The following is a 19,858-nucleotide window of genomic DNA, read 5'->3' on the forward strand; positions in this document are numbered from 1 at the left end:
CGAACCCGTGTCCCCTGCATTGGCAGGAGGATTCTTAACCACTGCACCACCAGGGAAGTCCTTGGAAATTTAAATTGTAGGTTTACACACTTTCTACTGCTTAAGCCTCTAGGCCGGCTAGAAACTCTGTCCTCACAACTGGGGGGACGGGGAACTGACAGCCCTCCCTACCCCATCTGAGGTACAGATGGCCCTCCTACGTTTCCTTCTGGGGTCCTGAATCCAGTCAAGTATGGATTCGTGAGTTTTTTCCAGTGAAGCCAAGTAGATACAATGTTTGTAAATCACAGAAAGAATTTCTGTCTGGTAATTTTTTTATGAATTGCAAAACTCAGATTAATTATAAAACCTTAGACTAATTACTACCTTTCTGGGTAATTTACAGTTTTGAAAAATTATCTTATTATTTCTACATTTAACTTTGAAAATTACATTAATCATTATCCTGAGAGCTCTGCCTCACAGAATTACTATGTAAAAATACAGTAATAACCCATTTAGCCAGCTGACTTCCAGAAGCTTCAGCCACCTGAAACATACATACACATCCATTTCTCATGCATCATATACACCTTGAAAGAACTTTAGAAATCAAAGTACCCCCTTCCTCATTTTTCAGGTAACATCAACAATTTCTCAGCATAAGTTTATAAGTAAGTGTAACGTCTGTGAAAGAGCGTAGAAATATTACACATTTTATAAAATAAAGACTGGCTCTACTTGGGATAATCACTCCGTGATGATTTGATAATTCTGCCAAGTGTGTAACTAACTTCGCGGATGAAGCCACCAAGCTGGAAGGGAGTGTGCAACGTCTCCACGCGCAGTGTCTCCAGGGGCTGTTCGCTTCTCGCGGTCCTGGGGAGGCTCCAGCCGGACGGGAGGGAACTGGCCACCACTCCTCCTGCATTCAGGACACCCTCGCGTGGGCCGAGCCTCATTCCCAGCAGTGACACCAGAGCCCTCCGCCTTCCCCGGCGGCGTGCCTGAGACCGGTTCTCCCGGCCACCCCTTTGTCTCACGTCAGCGGGAGTCTCAGAGCCTAGGTCAACGCACTGCAGTACGACTCGGATGGTGGGGGCACGGCTCCTCCCGCGTCCAGTGGCAGGGAAGCGCCCACAACCCGACCGGAGGAGCTCACACTCCGGACAGGCAGCCCTTATGACTCTGCACGCAGCATTCACCCTGGAAAGCTGTCCCTGGGGGCTGGGGAGCAGCGAGCACGCGCGTCCCGGTTATAGACTGCGGGGCTGGCAGCAGTAAAGCAGAACTGGCTCCCTGCGGCCCTCACCCAGGTAAGTCTAGATAAGAGAACGCAGCTAAGAAGGAGGACACACTAATGATAATAAGGCAGAAACGGAGAGCTAGAAAAGCACAGTAATAAGCAGCTATTATTCCAAAGGCAGATAATAATATATTAAAATAAATTCACTGCTGAAAGTCAGCATAATTAAGAGGCCCCAAGGCCACTGAGGAAAATATTTCCATTAAAAAAGATTATTTTAAAAATCTTGGTGCCTAAAGAAGCAAGTTTTAAACATCTATAAAATTCAAATATGAGAAAGATAAACTGTCCCTGGGCAAAAGAATGCCTAAATTTTTCAAGTATTTGTCAAATTTAACATTAAGGTAAAGGCCAAGGGATATGCACTTAGAGAACCAGGCCTCCGCCTTCAGCTGGACACAGACCGCACTACCAACAGCAGCCCCCAGTAAGAGACTTACTAGGTTCAGACAAGAACCCGAGGGTCTACCAGCACTATCTTGGAATGAGCGCAAACTGCTGGATGGGTTCTGGAAAATTCTACCATCCTGTAATGCAACACTGCAGGCGCTGGACAGTATAGGTGCTGCCACAAATTAAAAGCAGGCTGGAATGCTGAAAGAGATCGAAGAGTAGGATGCCTGGAGTCGTTTTAAATTCTACAGCCAAAGGGAGTAGGATGGGGAGACATTCAGCCAGACTGGGAGAATGGTGACCACGGCGGGAGCTGGGTGATGGCTGCTTCTATGCAGCCGTATTATAGACTGACTTTCCTGGGAATACAACTTCAGTGTAAAATGAAGGAGACAGCGCTGTTTAGCCCAGAATTTCAGCAAGGATGGGTCACCGTTTTGCACCATCACCTGGCAGCTGGCACCTGCATCTGCAGGACAGAGGGTCAGGTCCGCGGTGATTCTACACCCCCTCCTCCAGGGTATTTACACACTGAACTGCAGACTTTCTGTTAGCTGTTTTCCTCTTTTCCTCTTTTTTACATTTCAGTTGGAGGAATTTATATATAAATACAAATATATATTCAAGTTATATGATGTTACTGTACATAAGAATTTCATTTCAGGATCATAAAGGGGGTATTACAAAATATTTGCTACAAAAAGGGGCCTGAGGGGTCGCTGGACTTAAGAAGCACTGCAGTAAGTGGTCTGGGGAAGCTGACTAGGCGCCCCAAACGCATTAACAAGGCTGCCCTTTCAGGGTGCGCTAGGAAATCCACACAACACATGTGAAGTCACTTTGATAATAGGCTCCAGGCTACTGTCTGAGGGGAAAAAAGTTTGTAGACAGGGGAAGGGATGAGATACAGTCCCTCAAGGCAAGAAAGAGCGGAAGCGAAGCACAGGCCGAAACAGGGCCCCAGGGAGCCGGAGCTGGGGTCCACAGCCTAGTGTCCGTGGCAGGTCCACCCCTCCTACAAGGCGGCAGCAGGTGAAGCCGGCAGGAAACCTGCTGTCAGGCTTCACAAAGGCTCGGGTGGAGTGAGCCCGCTGGCCAGGCGGAGACAAGCATCCAGCCAGAAACACGACCACCGTCCTCACCGCCGCAAGTTAACGGTCGTTCCGACTTACACAGCACCCTCGTGAGACCCTTCTTGTGAGCCAGATCCGCTTTCAGGCTTATGTTCCAAACTCAGGCTTCTAAGCCTGCAGGGCAGCGTTTCAGACCCTGGACGCCGGTGACATTCAGGACTCGCAGCGGCCAGCCGGCGTCCCCGCTGCCCAGCCGGACTCAGCGGCACTCTCTCCTAATTCCTACCTCTCTCGTTATTAAGCCACAATAACTGTCATGTTGGTTTTTTTAAGATAACACATGTAAGAGCGTGAAAAAGAGAAAAAAAAGGGTAGTGGAACAGAGCCATTTTAAAACAAATATACACTATAAACGATGAGAAAAAACGGAAGGGTCGAAATTATAAACTTAAATTAAAAAAACCCACATTTAACAGCAGTCAGTTCAACCAGCAGCCATAACAGAGCAGCACAGTATTTGATCAACAAAACTGAACAATTCACCCACCAGCTTAGACTCTACTTTCTAGGATAAACTACCCACAGGTCAAGCTGGATAGTGGAACAGAGAGCCACCAGAGGGACCGTGGGACAAGTGGTCACTGTGACCCTTGTCAGAGAGCAGAGACATAGCCCAGATAGGGCAGGGCTCCCCTAGACTTGTCTGCCTGGAAATCAGGACCCCTGGCCAGTGGGGATGGAAGGGAGCCCTGTTCCAGGAGTTCCTCTTGGAATCAATACACTTTCTTAGCAGAATTCACCCACGTCATCTGCTTCAAGACAGCACGTCCACTGCCTTCAATACGTTTGCTTGGCTTAGACAACTTCCAGACAGTGACAAAATGCGGCCACCCGTAGCAGGTGCGTAAGCTGTAACGTGCAGAAACCTTGCTATAGCCTGATTTCACGTAAAGGGCCTTATGCTGGATGGTTCCTGAGATGTCAAGAGCATTTCCCACCCAGAGCCGTACCTTAGCAAATAGTGTCAGAAGGGCTGCACTGAAACTTCAATGTACTGCTTTCAAGATACTTGACGAAGCGTACAGAATTCATTAAATTTACTACCAACCTTGACTACAGGCAAATCAAAGACTTCCCGAGCTTCTCCCACCTCCGGATTGTCCCCGTCTTCTGAAATGATGTGTGAGGCGAGTGCATTGTACGACACTTCCTTAGCTTTCCCAGCTTTTAGAAGCTGAATAACCTTTAAAAAAACCACACAAATTAAAATGGAAAATGCTGCATTTCATTCTCAATTTATACAAATTATTACAGTGAAAATTCTAATAAATGCACACCATGTTCTCCACATAGGATTAATAACCTTGCACTAAGTCACATGCAATGAAACATCTGGGGACAACAAAAAGCAGCAAATCTTGATTCACTGACAGGTAAGCACGGAGGCTCCTGTGACCCAGGTACTGGACAGGGTCCGTCTTGAACACAGGACTGACAGACAAGGTGAGCACAGCACCGTAAGTGCTGAGACTGGGCTAGCACGCGACACGCCATGTCTCAAACATAAAGGCTTGGGGACAGGTAGTTTCTGATAAATGGAAACGTTTCTGGAAAAGGAGCTACAGGAGCCGAATCCTTATGAACTTAAAGGCGTCAGCAAGGCGAAAACACGTGCACCATGTGGACAGAGCAGCGCTCAACACGCTGGACAGCTGAACGTGGATTAGACCGTCGACTGTGTTTCATAGATGCTGTGCAGAAACCTTTGCATTTCATCCTGAAATAAAATACAGAGTGTCTCCTGGAGAGACACTGAGGGCTGGTCAGCAGGGAAGAGGCATGATCAGACCTCACAGAAAGATTACCGTCAGCGTAAGAAGAATGCACTTACACTGCAGGACTGGGGCCATGACACCTGTTAAGAAACAACTGCAATAATTCAGGTGGAAGAGGCAGGTAACTGAACTGGAGGAAGGTCATCAGGGACAAGAAGATGATGTGAGAGAAGCAGCAACATCTGGTGACCGAAAGGGGCACGTGTAAGAGAAACTGGGGAATGACAGCACTGCTCCCGACGACCACGTCTAAGAGCGGATGGTGGGGGAAGGCAAAAGTCTTAGTTTAGGGCATGGCCTTCTTTGGTGCCACTTTAAGAACTAGGAAGACACCCAGCGCATCGAGGATGAGACCTGGGTCCCACCTGAGTGGAGCCATCAGCCCACTACAGAGATGGGGCAAAGCTCTGGGAGTGAATGAGACGCCGGAGTGGGAAGGGAAGGGAGGCCACGGCCAGCAGTGGAGGCTGCGGGGAGGGGGGAGGCCAGGAGCATGCTTCCCGCTCAGAGCGGCCGAGGGCACCCCACACGTGGAGGTGAACGAGGTGTTCATCCAACGCACGTGAACTCTCTGAACCCACATTTATAAGATTCAGAGAATCGCATATCCTGGCTCTAAACTTTTTAGAAAACATACTGTTTCAGATCAAAGTGGTTTGCAAGGACATTTTTGAGCCCTTAGACTTGATTCACGGTTAAGTAAACACGGTTCCAGTGCAGCGTGTTCCAGGTTTTAAGTAACATATGGTTCAGGTCACTCTTAAGAGCCAAAGTCCTAAAATGAAATAGGGGGTGGGATGAGAGAGGGGAAGAACGGTGGACACTGAAGAAAGGGAAACCCTGGAAGGGAGAAGCTGCACCTTACAGGCGCTTCAGCCCTCTGAGCTCAGCACCTGTTTACCTTTAAATTCAAAGCCTCTTTACCTTAGAGTTACAGTGGAGAAAGGACCCACCTAGGTGGTGATCCAAGGGAGTTTAGTTACTAAGATACCAACAGGCAAGCCTCTGGAAGGCCAAGGCCCATCAGCCTTCCACAGATCCTTTTAGGCCACCCAAGTTTTACTTGTTAAGTATCGGTCTCCACTCAGGAGGCCCAGACCTCAGGTCTCCAAGCTTAGCACTCAAGGCCAATGAGACACCCAGGTGATGAAATTGTAAAGATAAACTTTAGGAAAAAGAACAGTGTGAAGAATCACCTTAACACTCAACTGCGGTTCATTCCCACAATGGAAGAACAACATTCTAACGTTCAAACACATGTTCTACTTAGAAAAAGCTTAGGAAAAGCCACGATACCCTTTGGCATGAGCCCAAACGACAAAAAAATTCAAATGTTTAGTGTGACGGCGTTACCAGGGTATTTTTCCATATTATTGTATAATTCACCCAATTAGGGAAATCAAGGAACACGTATCCGCTGGTGGTAAACTGAGGGTTCACGGCCGCACACGAGATGACCGAGCCGCAGACCTGCGACCTGGGGTGGCTGCCACACCAGAGCGGCTAACCGTCCCCGCAGCAGCCCGGGACCCACGTCCTTACCAGCTCCACCGGCCGAAGCTCCCGCCACGCTCGGACCCACCGTCTGGGCGTCGGGGGAGCCCAGACCGCCGAGGCTGCCGCGGGAAGGGCGGCCCTGTCCGAACTCCGCCCAGAAAGGAGCGGAGTGGGAAGCGGGCGAGGCGGCCACGAGACAGCACCCCGGTCTCCCCCCGCGCGGGGACGGGGACAATCGGCGCAGGGCTCCAGGGCAGACCCACCTCCCCATGCCCTCCTCCCCCAGTCCGGACACAGCCCCTTCCTGCCGCGGATCCCGCAGGCCCCCAGGTCCCCTCCCCCTGTTACAGGGGTCAGCACCCCTCCCAGGTTTCCTCCCTCCCCGACCGCGGGGCCCGCAGACCAGCTCCCTCTCCCCTCCCTCCCCTCCGGCCCCGCTGCCGGCCTGCTCGGCGCCAGGCGGCCCAGCCTCCGCGTAGCCACGCCGGCGGGCACCGGGTGGCCGGGCCCAGACGATGTGCGCCCTGGCGCGCGCCCACGGCCGGAGCGAGGACGGGCCGGGGACGCGGGGGGCGGGGCGGGGCGGGGGCGGCGCGGTACCTGCGGGTCGATGTCGCCCACCGCGTAGTACTTGACCTCCTTGAACATCTCCTCGGGAACTTTGGGCGCCTGGTCCGACATGGTCGCGGCGGCCCGAAGGCTCCGCGGCGGCTCCTGCCCCGCCCGGCCCGCCCGCGGGGCCCGCTCCCGAACGGCGCGGCCCGCGCGGCCCCGGCCCGGTCCTGCGAGTCGGGCCCGCTCCCCCGCCCTCGGCGCCCCCGCCCGCGCCGGGCCGCCCAAACGCGGGAGCCGCGCGAGCCCTGCGGGCCGCACCATCCCGCCCGCCGCCGAGGGGGAGCCGAGGGACGGGCGGTCGGCCGGCGCCGCCCAGCGCCTCTGCTGCAGCCCGCGGCCCCGCGGACATTCGCACCGAGCAGCCCGCTCCAGAGACGGGGGCCCGTGGCCGCCGCCGCCCCCTTAGGAGGAAGCCCGGGGGTCGCAGGGAAACGCACCCCCCTCGGTGGGGCCGGAGTGGGCCGGTCCCGGGAAAGAAGGGAACGCGGAGGCCCCTCCCGTCAGCACGCGCGGCCGCAGGGGCGGCGCATGCGCGCGGCGAGGGGCGGGCCCGCGGGGTCGCTGGCAGGCGGCGGCGGGAGCGGGTCACTGGCCTTGGGCGCAGGGGAGCGGAGTGTCGCCGGCTGCTGCCAGACGGGACCCGAGGTGACGCCTCAGGCCCTGGAGCTCGGGTCCCGGGTCCCAGCTGAAGGGCGGGGGCGCTGGGCCGAGTCGGGGAGGGAGCGCTGCGGGCCGGCCGAGGCGCGCCAGCCCCCCGGGCGCGGCCAGTGGGCTTCTCCCCATCGCCCGAACCCGCTCCTGCCGCGACCCGGGCCGTCGGAACCAGCCCCGCTCTCCTCCCTCCCGGCACCGCTGACGCTAGCCGGCCGCCACGTGTACCCGCGCTCTGACGTCATCCGGCGGCGCCGCGGCGCGAGGAGCACGGGGGTCTTCGCGCACCTGCGCGGGGGAGGGGGGAGGCGCGGCCGGCCCGACCCCCGCCTTCGCCGGGGACCAGGCTTTGGCCTAGGCCTGAGAATGGAAAGGGACGTGAATCAGGCCCGCTGCTGCTACCTGCTAAGCGGAAAGACATTTTAAAGTAAACGTTAGTGAAATTGGTCGAGAGAGAAACCTTGCAAAATTATTGGGGCAGCCTCCTATAACATTAACTCATTTTTGAGGCCCTTGTATTACTTTTAGTCTGCGATAACAGAGAGGTTCTGAAAGTGACAGTTGACATGGTTGGTTCATTGACCAGGACTTAATACAATGGACACTGGGTCTTTTAATCGGCGAATACGGTTTTGATTGCCCGCATGTATGTCATAAGTGATTTTGTATGGGCAGAAAGTAAGCACACATTAAGCCTTTTAAATATCCTTACGTTTTATCATTCTGATGTTTTCTGCTTTTTGTCTTTTTCGTTTGTCTTTTGAACAGTCTGAAACAGCCCTATTCTAAAGCTAACAATTTTTTTTTTTTTACAAATAATAAAAACATTCAGTACTTGCCTGAATGAATAAGAATGTACTGTCTTTCCTTTGAATACCCAAGCATATATTTGGTATTGACCATTGTAACATTTTACCTTCCATGTTAAGAAAATGTAGGAGGGATAAATTAGTTCTAAATACCAAATCAAAATTAGCATGCCCTTTTATTTACCTGTGAGAGAACTTATTTATTGATAGCTTTTTTCTTCCTTGGTTAAACAGGAACTAAGCATGTACTTTTATATTAAAAGACTTAAAACATACCTCAACCGGGTATTTTATTTTGTAAGTTAAAAACATGTAACATTCAGCAGGGCAAGTGTACCCTACTGTGACTTCTGATAGTCAAGAAGGCAGATTATGGGACTAAGAAATCTGTTATTTAAAATCTCATCAACCTGTCTAGAGATTGTAAAACATAAAACTATGCAAGGTCAGTGTTGTACACATATGTGGGCCTTATCGCACCAGCATCAGGAAGGCCCTAGGTCAATGGCCTACAAAGAAAACATTCGGTAGAGTGTATCAAACACTGCTACTTTGCCAGTAATGTACAAGAAACATCTTTAGATGAAATCTAACTTCATGTGGATAATGGATGTTCTGAGGAAGTATCAGTTCATTTAACAAAAGCTTTGTATTTCTTTAACTGACATGTGTATGACCCCAAACACGACACTGAGCATTACTATATTTACAATTCTCCCAACTAAGTTCAAAGCATGATCATTTTGTTGATAACCTTCAGAGAATAAACAGCCTGTTTAATACTAATTTGATAAATAGGGTAATACATTTCTCATTTTTTATTTTGCAAAATTAGATAACGAAGCTAGAAAAAAAATTAAATGTGAAATTAGAAAATGGAAAAGTAAAGTTGGGAATACTTAACTCAAATTGTACTTACTGGTGGGAACTTGAGGCAGTTATTTAGATAAGTATTTCCAAATGGCTTTTTAAAAATGCATCTCTGTATTGTATACAACAATCTCAGTCTTGCTCTCATATTATGTTCTATTCAGTTCAGCTAATCACATACCCCTTGAAGTTAGATAGTATCAATGTTTAGTAAACCTTTAGTTTGGGTTTATAGACTACAACATTTAACCTTTCCACGAAAGGGAGTACTTAAGTTAGAGACATCAGCAAGCCAGAGGTTTATCGAAGGAGAACCTGGGAGCCAAAAATGCATGTTTCTTTATGGGACAGATCAGTCGGCTGACCACCAAAAGTCATCTATTCACTGTAGAAAAACTAGAAAACATGAGTAATGGAAAAAAAGTAAATTACCTCAAATCCTATCCCAGAAGCAGCACTACTGAAATCCTTCCAGACATTGTCCCATACAAATACATTTTTCCTTAAAAAAATTGTTGCCACCTAAAAAACAGACAAGAATGAATGTCCTTCCATGTAAGTAGATAATAGATCCAAATCATTTAATGGATACGTAATACTCCATTTTTAAATGTACCTTAATTTACCTAATCAATTCTGTATTGTTGCACTTTTGTTGTTTCCAGTTTAACAATGACAGTGCTACAATGAAGCAGTCATCTTAAAATAAGCACGCACGTGTGATGTATTATACTGGTCCGTGCTCTAAGGGCAGACACGGTCCCACCCCTCTCCCCGTTCGCTGAGCACACAGTCTATTAGTCAAGAGGGCTTAGATCAGTGGTCCCAACTATGGGCAGTTTTGCCCCCCAGGGGGCATTTGGCAATGTCTGGAAACATTTCTGGTTGTCATGGCTAGAGGGGAAGGGGAACAACTGGCGTCTAGTGGAGGAGGCCAGGAAGCTGCCCAACACCCTGCAATGCCCAGGACAGCCCTTACAGCAACTACCCTGTGCAAAATGTCCATAGTACTGCTGTGCAGAACCTAGTTTAAGACGACATAACAAACTACAGCATTCCATGGCATTAAGACGTTGAAAGTTTCTTGCACATAGCTTAGTGGCTTGCTCAGACAGTGTCCCTCCAAACGGGCACTCAGGGCTTTTGTCATCGCGTGGCTTTGCTATCTGAGAGCCATTTCCTTCCTCCTCTACAGAGGGAAGGAAGCAAGTAGAGTATCATTCAGGAGGCTCTATGGCCAGGCCTACAGACAGCCACCTAAGTCCAAGTCCAATTCCACCCACTTCCATTGGCCAGATCCTGGTCTTGTGACCCCAACCTAAACTGCAGGGGAGGCTGGGAAATGTAGTCTTCCTAAGTATCCAGGAAAAGGAAATGGGATTGATGGCATTTTGCCAATTTCTGCCGTCTTTAGTTTCAAAACAATTCTACAAATTAAGATTATAGAATACAACAAAACATAAAACAAAAAATTATTAAAGATAACTTCAAACAACCACGCTTGCACATAGCTACTCAATAGACATTTGTTGAGTTGGGGGTCGTTGGCTCTGTATGGAAAGGGTGAGCAGTGCTCTCTTAGAAAGCATCAGGTATTTGTTGAAGCCCTGCAATGGACGTGCTGGGTATCTCCGCTCATCTTTCTCCACCCCAGGTCTACACTCCATCCTCTGCCTTGCTTGGTCCAGGATGCTGACCTCACTGGATCATATTAATAGGCTCCCTTGTACTCTGGTTGCCAGTTGAATCTGCTGAATGAGGAACCCCAGCAGAGACCCGAGAGGGGAGGAGAGTGGGATTAGAGTGTTTATTTCCCAGGCTCCTGGTCAGGTTGCCTAGAGATGGCAAAGTCATCTGTTCTATACAACTCTCTCCTTCCAGGCTCTGGTCAGCTTCCCTTCCTCTCATCCCTTTGGACCTAGGTTCCCTCACCATCCACACATCCTGCCTACACCTTTGTAGCAATCCCTTTATAAATCAGCTTTCTCAGATGATCCTAATTTGAATGTGCTGCTTCACTTGTGACCCTAATTATATAATGCACATGAAAACCTGGTAGGACATTGAGAAATTTTTTTCTTTCAAGTAAAATGGTATGTTTGCCCTCATAAAACTAACAAATACTTGGATACACAAGCCTAACACTAGTGGAATTATTAATAATAATAAATGCAGCAGAGATTTAGACAAGAGGTCCCTGTGTGCCAGGATAGCTGAGGCAAACTTCTTAGATGGGGCAGATGAGAAGGGAGCAATTCTTGGAGGGGAGGAGGCCACAGATAAGAGGTGTGAGGTTAGAATGCTGGTGTTGCTGAATAAAAACTTGCACATTTTAGATATTAAGTAATTGGCTATTTGATACAAGGGGAAAATGGGGAATAATGCAAAATAAATACCAAGTATATGAAGATCCTGGAGTCCCACCAGAGCAGGTTGTTGAATTTGAGGTGTAGAGTAATCCCGTAGCTCTGGTAAGAGGAGAAAAGAAAGCAGCTTACTGGCTATTGAAGGTTAACTGCTTTGTGGCAGGCTGGCTATCGAATTAACCATTGCTTCATTTATGGCCTTTGAAGTGTGTAAAAATAAAATTGTCATTATGAATTGTATGAATTGTATTGGCCATTTGATGTCAAGCACCCAGCAGCATTGACATGCCAAGGAATTAGAACACATTTGTTTATAGTAGTTAAATGAATGAATGAAGCATTCAAATTTGGCGGAAGAAATTGTTCCCCATCAGTGGTTTATACCACATGCCCACATTGGCTGCGTGTAATTTCTGGCAGTGTTCACAGGCACCAGCTACTGCAGTAAGAGCCTTGAAACTTGGGAGGTTCCCTACAAACTGGGGCTACTCACTTTCCTGTAGATCAAGTGTCTATCAGAGATTCCTTCTGTGTCAATGATCTTTGGTGCTGGCTTTGAGGAATCCATATTAACTCACCTCCCCAGAGTGGATCCCAAAAAAGGGCCTGGACCACAATGCTCCATGTCCTTGTCAATTGTGTGGAGAGTGAGAACAATGTCAAAAGGATGGAGAGTCCAAAAACTTCTAGCAGGATACCTGCTTAGATATTTTTAAGCTTGGAAACACCATTGCCAGTGGCACTAAGCACCACAACTTGAATCTAATTCTGTTGTTATTCTGAGACTCTTCCTGGAGGTTAGAAATTATATCCAAAGATCATGTTGATGGGCATGACAGTTTCAGGTTGTGGAGAGAGTTGGGCTCCTTTGAAAATGTATCCTTAGTTTTATCTCAGATTGTTCATCAACTAATTCATGAAGATCCTAGGCTAGGACCTGGTTCTCTACTATAACACACTGACAAAGATTTTAACAATCTTCTCGGATTCTAGCTTCTTAATCCGTTCCTCCTATTCAGATGTATTTCCATCTCCAAGACACTGTGAGTCAATCTCACTTTTTACTAGAATATACTGAGGATGAGAAAACTGAGGCCTAGAGAGTTTAAGTGACTTGTTCATGATGAGAGTTACTAGCAGATTTGGGGCTAAATCCATCTTTTTTTACTTACTCTAATTCATTCTTTTAAAAAATTGAAAGAAACAAGATTTAATTTCACATATAACAGAAGTAGAAAAAAGGTAAACTCTCTAAAAATAGTATTTGTGGTATGGAAAGTTTAACTTGATATAGGTTGAAAATAGTCCACTGATTTATATTTTTGTAGCTAATATATATTCATTCCTCTTTTGGAACTGGTTGAGGACGAAGAGATGATTGTTAGATCTAAGTTCAGGGTTTCCCTATTTAATGTCTTATGTCAGTTTTAATTTTCTGATTTAATTAGTTTCCTAATTAGAAGGGGTTAAATTAATTAACCTCATTATTTACTATATATTTAATGATTTCTCCTCTACAGGGAGTTACTTAATTTTCAATAATTGGAAAGCTGTGACAAGAGGGAATATTGCCACGTTCTAGACTTATCGCTTTACGATCAGTGGCAGGAATAGGACAGACTGAAGGGAACTTTAGGTGAGATATCGGATACATGCAAAGGCTATTCCCCACCTGTTCTGAAACATGGTACAGGTGAAAACATGAGTTAGGATTCAATCATTTCTATCAAATGAGAACTCAGTGTATGTATCCTTTATTTAAGGTTAAAATATCCTAGAACATTAGGATTTTATAAGAAATAGCCCTACCACATGATTTTAGTTATTATAGACAGTAAAAGCAATCATGAATCATTGAATAATGCTAAGTAATTCTAATGAAAAGGAGACTCTCTGACATTATCACGTGGTATAATGGCATATTAAAATATTGTTTTTCCTCAGGTTTGTCAATGCGCTAAACGGATAACATTTGGGGAAGTCATAGTAAAATCATAAGCGTAATATCTGTATGATTTATGGAAATCAAATAGGCCTGTTCTTTCATGTTTATAGACGTAGAAATATAAACAACTTGTGGATAACTATGTTCTAATGTAGCGATACACCAAAAAGATTAAACAATTACTTTTTAGAGAAAATGAGGCTGTATCACAAAATGGCCGAGTTGTTCTTTTTCCCACTCGTCAAGTGCCTTCTAGCGTGGGTGTGAGCAGTCAGTCCTCTGCAGGCCGGGGGCTGCTGGGCTCAGCCGCTCCTGTACCCCTGCCTCTTCACTACCACTTGTCCATAACACCACTGCTCCCCGGGAGAAGCCCAGGTCAAGCGCAGGTCCACCGAGAGTTACATGAGGAAGGCTTGGGCGGCGGTACAATTATAAGCACAGACCGAACATATTTAGTAAAATGAAGTGGTCTGGTTATCAGAAATTCACTTCAGTTGAACAAACACTGATCGAGCACTTAGGTGCACCGCAAATAGGCCTGGCTTAAGAAGCAAGGCTTAGCAAGATGCGCCCATGGGATGACTGAGTTCCAGCCTAGAAGCAGCATGTTACATGCCAACATGAGTAGTATAAGGTAATGGAATTGAAAGCAGGGAGATACCACGGGGACTGGGATGAATACGGAGGGCCTCTCTGAGGAGGTGAGCTGTGAGAGGGCTCTGAAGGAGGGGGAGGGGGAGGGGAGGGGAGGGGGAGGGGAGGGGAGGGGGAGGGGAGGGGAGGGGGAGGGGGAGGGGAGGGGGAGGGGGAGGGGAGGGGGAGGGGAGGGGGAGGGGGAGGGGAGGGGGAGGGGGAGGGGAGGGGTGGAGGGGAGGAGGGGGGAGGGGTGGAGGGGAGGAGGGGGAGGGGGAGGGGGAGGAGGGGAGGGGTGGAGGGGAGGAGGGGGAGGGGGAGGGGGAGGAGGGGGGAGGGGGAGGGGAGGAGGGGAGGAGGGGGAGGGGGAGGGGGGAGGGGGAGGGGGAGGGGGAGGGGGGAGGGGGAGGGGGAGGGGAGGGGGAGGGAGAGGGGGAGGGGAGGGGAGGAGGGGAGGGGGAGGGGGAGGAGGGGGAGGGGGAGGGGAGGAGGGGGAGGGGGAGGGGGGAGGGGAGGGGAGGGGTGGAAGGGAGGAGGGGGAGGGGTGGAGGGGAGGAGGGGGAGGGGGAGGGGAGGGGGGAAGGGAGAGGGGGAGGGGAGGGGAGGAGGGGAGGGGGAGGGGGAGGAGGGGGAGGGGGGAGGAGGGGGAGGGGGAGGGGGAGGGGGAGGGGAGGGGAGGGGTGGAAGGGAGGAGGGGGAGGGGTGGAGGGAGGAGGGGGAGGGGGAGGGGGGAGGAGGGGGAGGGGTGGAGGGGGAGGGGGAGGGGGAGGGGGAGGGGGAGGGGGAGGGGAGGGGTGGAGGGGAGGAGGGGGGAGGGGGAGGGGGGAGGAGGGGGAGGGGGAGGGGGAGGAGGGGAGGGGTGGAGGGGGAGGGGGAGGGGGAGGGGGAGGGGGAGGGGAGGAGGGGAGGGAGAGGGGGAGGGGAGGGGAGGAGGGGAGGAGGGGAGGGGGAGGGGGAGGGAGGGGGGAGGGGGAGGGGGAGGAGGGGGAGGGGGAGGGGGAGGAGGGGGAGGGGGGAGGGGGGAGGGGGGAGGGGGAGGGGGGAGGGGGAGGGGGAGGGGGAGGGGAGGAGGGGGAGGGAGAGGGGGAGGGGAGGGGAGGAGGGGAGGGGGAGGGGGAGGAGGGGGAGGGGGAGGAGGGGGAGGGGGAGGAGGGGGAGGGGGGAGGGGGAGGAGGGGGAGGGGGAGGGGGAGGGGAGGGGAGGAGGGGGAGGGGGAGGAGGGGAGGAGGGGGAGGGGAGGAGGGGAGGAGGGGGAGGGGGAGGGGGAGGGGGAGGGGGAGGGGGGGAGGGGAGGAGGGGAGGGGGAGGGGGAGGAGGGGAGGGGACCAACCCGCATCTGGAGGAGCAGCCTGAGCAGAGGCCTGGCCTGGAACGAACGTGAGGCGGCAGACGAGGCACAGACCCCCGAGCAGAGGAAGACGACCGGGCGGAGCTGAGGAGACCCTACAGAGAAGGAGGCTGAAGACCTTCAGGGAAAAACCATGTGCGAAGAGACAGTAACTGCCCACGTTTCTCACGGAGCAGGATCCATCTATTAGAAATCCCTATCCGAAAATGTAGAGGCTGAAACTGAGGCAGTAGCAGCTGGTCTTTCATTTGATGCCATTTGGAAAATGCCCGCTCCTGCTCAGTTTATGGCAGGCAAAGTAGTACTGCTAGTTCCGCAGTACTGAGAACAGTACTCTGCAGACAGCCCTCACTGCTCTTGTCCCAGAACTTCCGGCAGCTTCCCACTGCTCGCGGAGCGAAGCGCGGTCCTTCCAGCCTGCCGTCCGTGACCTCCACCATCCCCCATTACCTGCGGCACACACCCGCCTACCCACTCCAGACCCCGAGCTCCGAGGCTTGTCTCCTGCTCCTCCCCTTCACTCATGCCTCTTCCCACCAACCTGGGCTACTCGACGCTCCTCAGACACATCCGAACTTCTCACACCCTTGGCTTTGTCGACTCCGGACCTCTCCACCTGAAACAACCCTCCACGTACGCGCCTGTGCAGACCGTGCCTCCTTCTCCTATGTCCACGCTCAAACGTCCCACTCCATGAAACACCTCTGGTGCCTTGAGAGAGAATTTCTTTGGTCCCTTCTATTTGTGATTTTGAAGAAGTTACATAACTGGGGGCTCTCTGGCTGGATCAAGGCTGACTAAGCCAACCAAGGGCAAGCGAGCTCATCTCAGCTCAGTGTAATGGCTGCTTGACGCACCTGTAAGCCATTTTCAGGGCAGGGGACCTCCAGTGCGGGAGCTTGCCTTCCTCCCAATCCTTACATTTAAAATACCAGACGACTTGATTTAAAAATTCTTGGCCATCTCACACGGCATCCCCATCGCACACCCACACAATCCCTCCTCTACCAACTGAAATGGGTCTTACTGCTCTTGGCAAGTGTATCCCCAGGTGTTCAGTGTGGTGCCTGAGGCCAAGTGGATGATGGGTAAATAACTTAAAGAGTAGATGGGTGCATTTTGAATGTATTAACATCACTGCTAGGGATTCTTCACCTTGGTTTTAAGGCACCATCAGACAGTCACAGTTGGGCAAAATTGAAACTTGCCTCTTCTAATGGAAGTTGCTATGCTATTGACTATTGCATTTTATTTTACAGACGGGGAGACAAGTCCAGAGAGATTAGGTCCGGGGTCAGCGAACTTTTTGTGCAACGGGCCAGACAGAAAACATTTCAGGCATTATGGCCCGTGAAGTCTCTGTTTTGACTTCTCAACCCTGCCACTGCAGCGCGAGAGCAGCTATAGAGGACACGTGTGCCAGCAAGTGGGGCTGGTTCCAGTGGAACTCTATTCACAAAGGCAGGCGGCCGGCCACACTGAGCCTGTGGGCCTTGGCTTGGCGCCTCTGGGCTGGGGCATCCAAGGTCACAAACTCAGTCCCAAAGACCAACACCCAACAGCTGTGAACTAACTCACAGGTCTCCCGACCCCCAGCAGGCACTTCTTCTACTTGGCTGTGCTCTGTGGTCTCGGGAGGTCTGTCTGAGTGCTTGACCATCAGGAGAACAGGGGAATTAGGGCTAATTAATTAGTCCAGACTTTGAAGTCCAGAGAGAAAAGGGCCTCATATTAAGTGCAAACTATCATCCTAAGTAATATATTTGTGGCACTTTCATTAAATTTTCTCTCAAATCTTGAAAAGTATGTATCTCCTGGCTGCCAACATTTTCATCTTAGTATAATTATGAAGCCTCCCCAAATAATCCTTTTTCAGTTTGTGATACTCAGTGGGGCACAATGCCAGCTGCTGAGACTTGATGGAGCTGTTTAATTTGAGACTTATTAGCACAGCACAGGTGAAAATGAATAAAGTCAGTGAAATTTATTAGAATATATCCAATGCAGACGCCTACTGTGTAGTGAATTTCATGGAAAAAAGGAAGAGTACTAAATCTAAAAGAAGTTAAAATAATTCAGTGTCTATCAAGATAAATATAGGGATTTTAGGAACACTCTCCCAAGATATTAATAAAAATCATTTTTACTACAAAAAGGGCAGACATTTCAACATGAGATAACCATTTTTAGGAACATTTGTTCCCAAAAAGAAACTGGTTGCAAAATTAGGTATGTGGTTCCTTAAATTAGTTAAAATACTTTTTTTGGTCTTCTAACATGACCAAGAATTTTGAGCTTTAAGCTTAGAACAAATTTAGGGGCTATGAATTAAAAGTGTCACTCTTTGTTTATTAACATTCTATTTCCAGCCAATTCTGAAGATAATTTTTTGAGATATTAAAAACCCAGCTACACCAAAGTTCTAATACGGTACTCTATTTCCTGACTAGGGTTCAAAGTAATCCTTTCCTCGGTTGTAAACCAGTCAATTTCCTCACTTAAAACACTGTTCCTTATAAAGAAAAAGACAAGGATGAGAGTATTAGTGGTCAGGGATGAGGCAGCCATAGGAAGAATCAAACAGAAAATCAAAGGAAAGAAAGCACCAGTGTGCTTTCATTGGGCATCATTGACTTTCTGCTGTTTCAATCATAATATGAGAAAAGCTCCTGGGGTGAATGTTAAGGATATTGGTGCTCCTCTGCTTCTGCGTTACTCACACAGAAGAAAGAATCTGCTCTGTACCTGTGCAGAGAAAGGAAGGTGAGACTATGGAAAGTAAAGAACCACCTCACTGAACACGAAAGCAATCTATTTTTACAGCTCTTCGCACAGGCAGGCATTTCAAGCATTAAATGATTTAATAGAGTTCTGGATAATTCTAATATGTCTCTAAGGGGGAGAATTTACTCAATCTATTTGCCTATGTCTGGCAGCTATGAGAACTTTCACAAAAGCATTAAAAAAAAAAAGCAGAGAAGTATGCAGATAGTATTAAGTTCCATGTTCCTTTCCTATAGAAAATTTCAATGTATTGGAGGATATGTGTATAGTATGATCATAAATGGAAACTTTCATTTTATTTTAGGCTTTATGATTTATGTATTTCACTTCCTTTATCTACAACATGTTCATTAGAATGAGAGAAAGAAGCTTCAGTGATCCTTTCTTTACCAGTGGTATTTACATAGAGTCATCAGAAAGAGCACACTTGAAACCCAACCCATCCATGTTTGCCAGTAGTTTGCTATTCTAGGCAGTCCTTTCTTGGAACCCATCCTAGGAGCAGTTGCTTTATTGTGCATCAGATATTTTCAGATATAAAATTATTAATTCCAGCCTTCCTCATGCTAAATAAAGATCCAAAATTGCAAAAAAAAAAAAGAAGAGACTTTGTCAGGGACTTGAGCTGATCCATGTTAGGATTTTTCTTTTCTCCCTCTCTCCACACTTTTGTCCTTGGCTCTCTCCCTCCGACCCTCTCTTCTGTCTTGCTTGATTCAATATCATCCTTCCTCTTCATGTCTTTATTGCTAAGATGGGAAACTTGGGGAAGTTGGGAGTTGGTAAAGTAAAACATGATCAAGGAAGGTTTAAATCAGGGGAATTTGACCGTTATCACCTTGTACACTGCAATACTAACTTGGCTCATAATAATTAAGCGTTTGTTCACATTTGTTGCTTATCTGTACTGCCACTTATCAAGTTCCTTGATGGGTCTCTATTAACTTTCATCAAGTTCCCAGACCTGTTTTTCTCGCATTCCGTCCAATAATCATCTTGGGCCATCTACTGCTGCCTACAGCTGACCTGTTTACCCCTTGCCCTACAACTCCACTTTTCCGTCCGGAATGCAGGGGACTCTCAGTGCTCCCAGGCCTTGTGATTAAAGCCAATGGAAAGCTACACAGCCCATGGCCAGCCAAGGTGCTTGCTAAGGGCAAAGGAACTGCGGACTGGGCAGCAGGAGAAAGCACCTGTCAATTCCAGCTATGACCACGTGACTGGCTGTAGAAACAAAGATGGTCGTAGCTCTGTGTATCTCTTCCTTATTTTGATATGATCATATTTGTGTATATATTAGCTGAGTTTTTTCCCTCCTCCCTTCCAGCCTCATATTATCTAACATAACATGTATAGTTAAATTCATATCTCAGTGTCTAGTTTACAGGATATCAAAGGTGAAGAATCAATTAGGAGAGGAATCATCATCATCTAACGTTGAACAAGGGTCTTTATACCCAGTTTGGGGGGGAAGAATCAGCGCGTTTTTCTTCAGTGAAGGGTAACTGCTCGACATGAACACGGCGGAAGCGGGTTTGCTACTGTCCCTACTGGAAGTCTAGTGCGGTTAAAGCTGGAGTCTGTCTTCGCCACGTGGGCAAAGGCTGGGCTGTGGTGGAATCCGTGTTAACGTCATTTTAGCTAAGTGGGAACCACGCCTCCCACAGTTGTCTTCCCTGCGTGGTTTGGGGTGAGCCGAGGCCACAGGCGGCTTTGCTCGAGGTTTGGAAGGCAGAGTGCAGCCGCCGCCGCCG

The 19,858-nt window shown here is 49.1% G+C and overlaps 1 protein-coding gene and 1 pseudogene across 2 annotated transcripts in view; both read right to left on the reverse strand.

Annotated features, from left to right (window-relative positions):
- PAXIP1 (PAX interacting protein 1) overlaps positions 1 to 6,839 on the reverse strand; it is a 47,958-nt gene extending 41,119 nt beyond the window's left edge. The window contains exons 1-2 of one of the 2 annotated variants that reach the window (XM_061198977.1): positions 6,684 to 6,839; positions 3,860 to 3,994 (exon numbers count right to left, since the gene is read on the reverse strand). In XM_061198977.1, the coding sequence (XP_061054960.1) occupies positions 3,860 to 3,994; positions 6,684 to 6,764 (216 nt within the window). In that variant the 5' untranslated portion in view covers positions 6,765 to 6,839. The remainder of the gene's footprint in view (positions 1 to 3,859; positions 3,995 to 6,683) is intronic. The other variant, XM_061198979.1, reaches the window with a different exon arrangement.
- Positions 6,840 to 13,670: 6,831 nt separating this feature from the next.
- Positions 13,671 to 19,858, reverse strand: part of LOC133096698 (basic proline-rich protein-like) — a 29,873-nt pseudogene continuing 23,685 nt past the window's right edge.

This window comes from Eubalaena glacialis, chromosome 8, assembly GCF_028564815.1.
Source record: "Eubalaena glacialis isolate mEubGla1 chromosome 8, mEubGla1.1.hap2.+ XY, whole genome shotgun sequence".
NCBI classification, from domain to species: Eukaryota; Metazoa; Chordata; class Mammalia; order Artiodactyla; family Balaenidae; genus Eubalaena; species Eubalaena glacialis.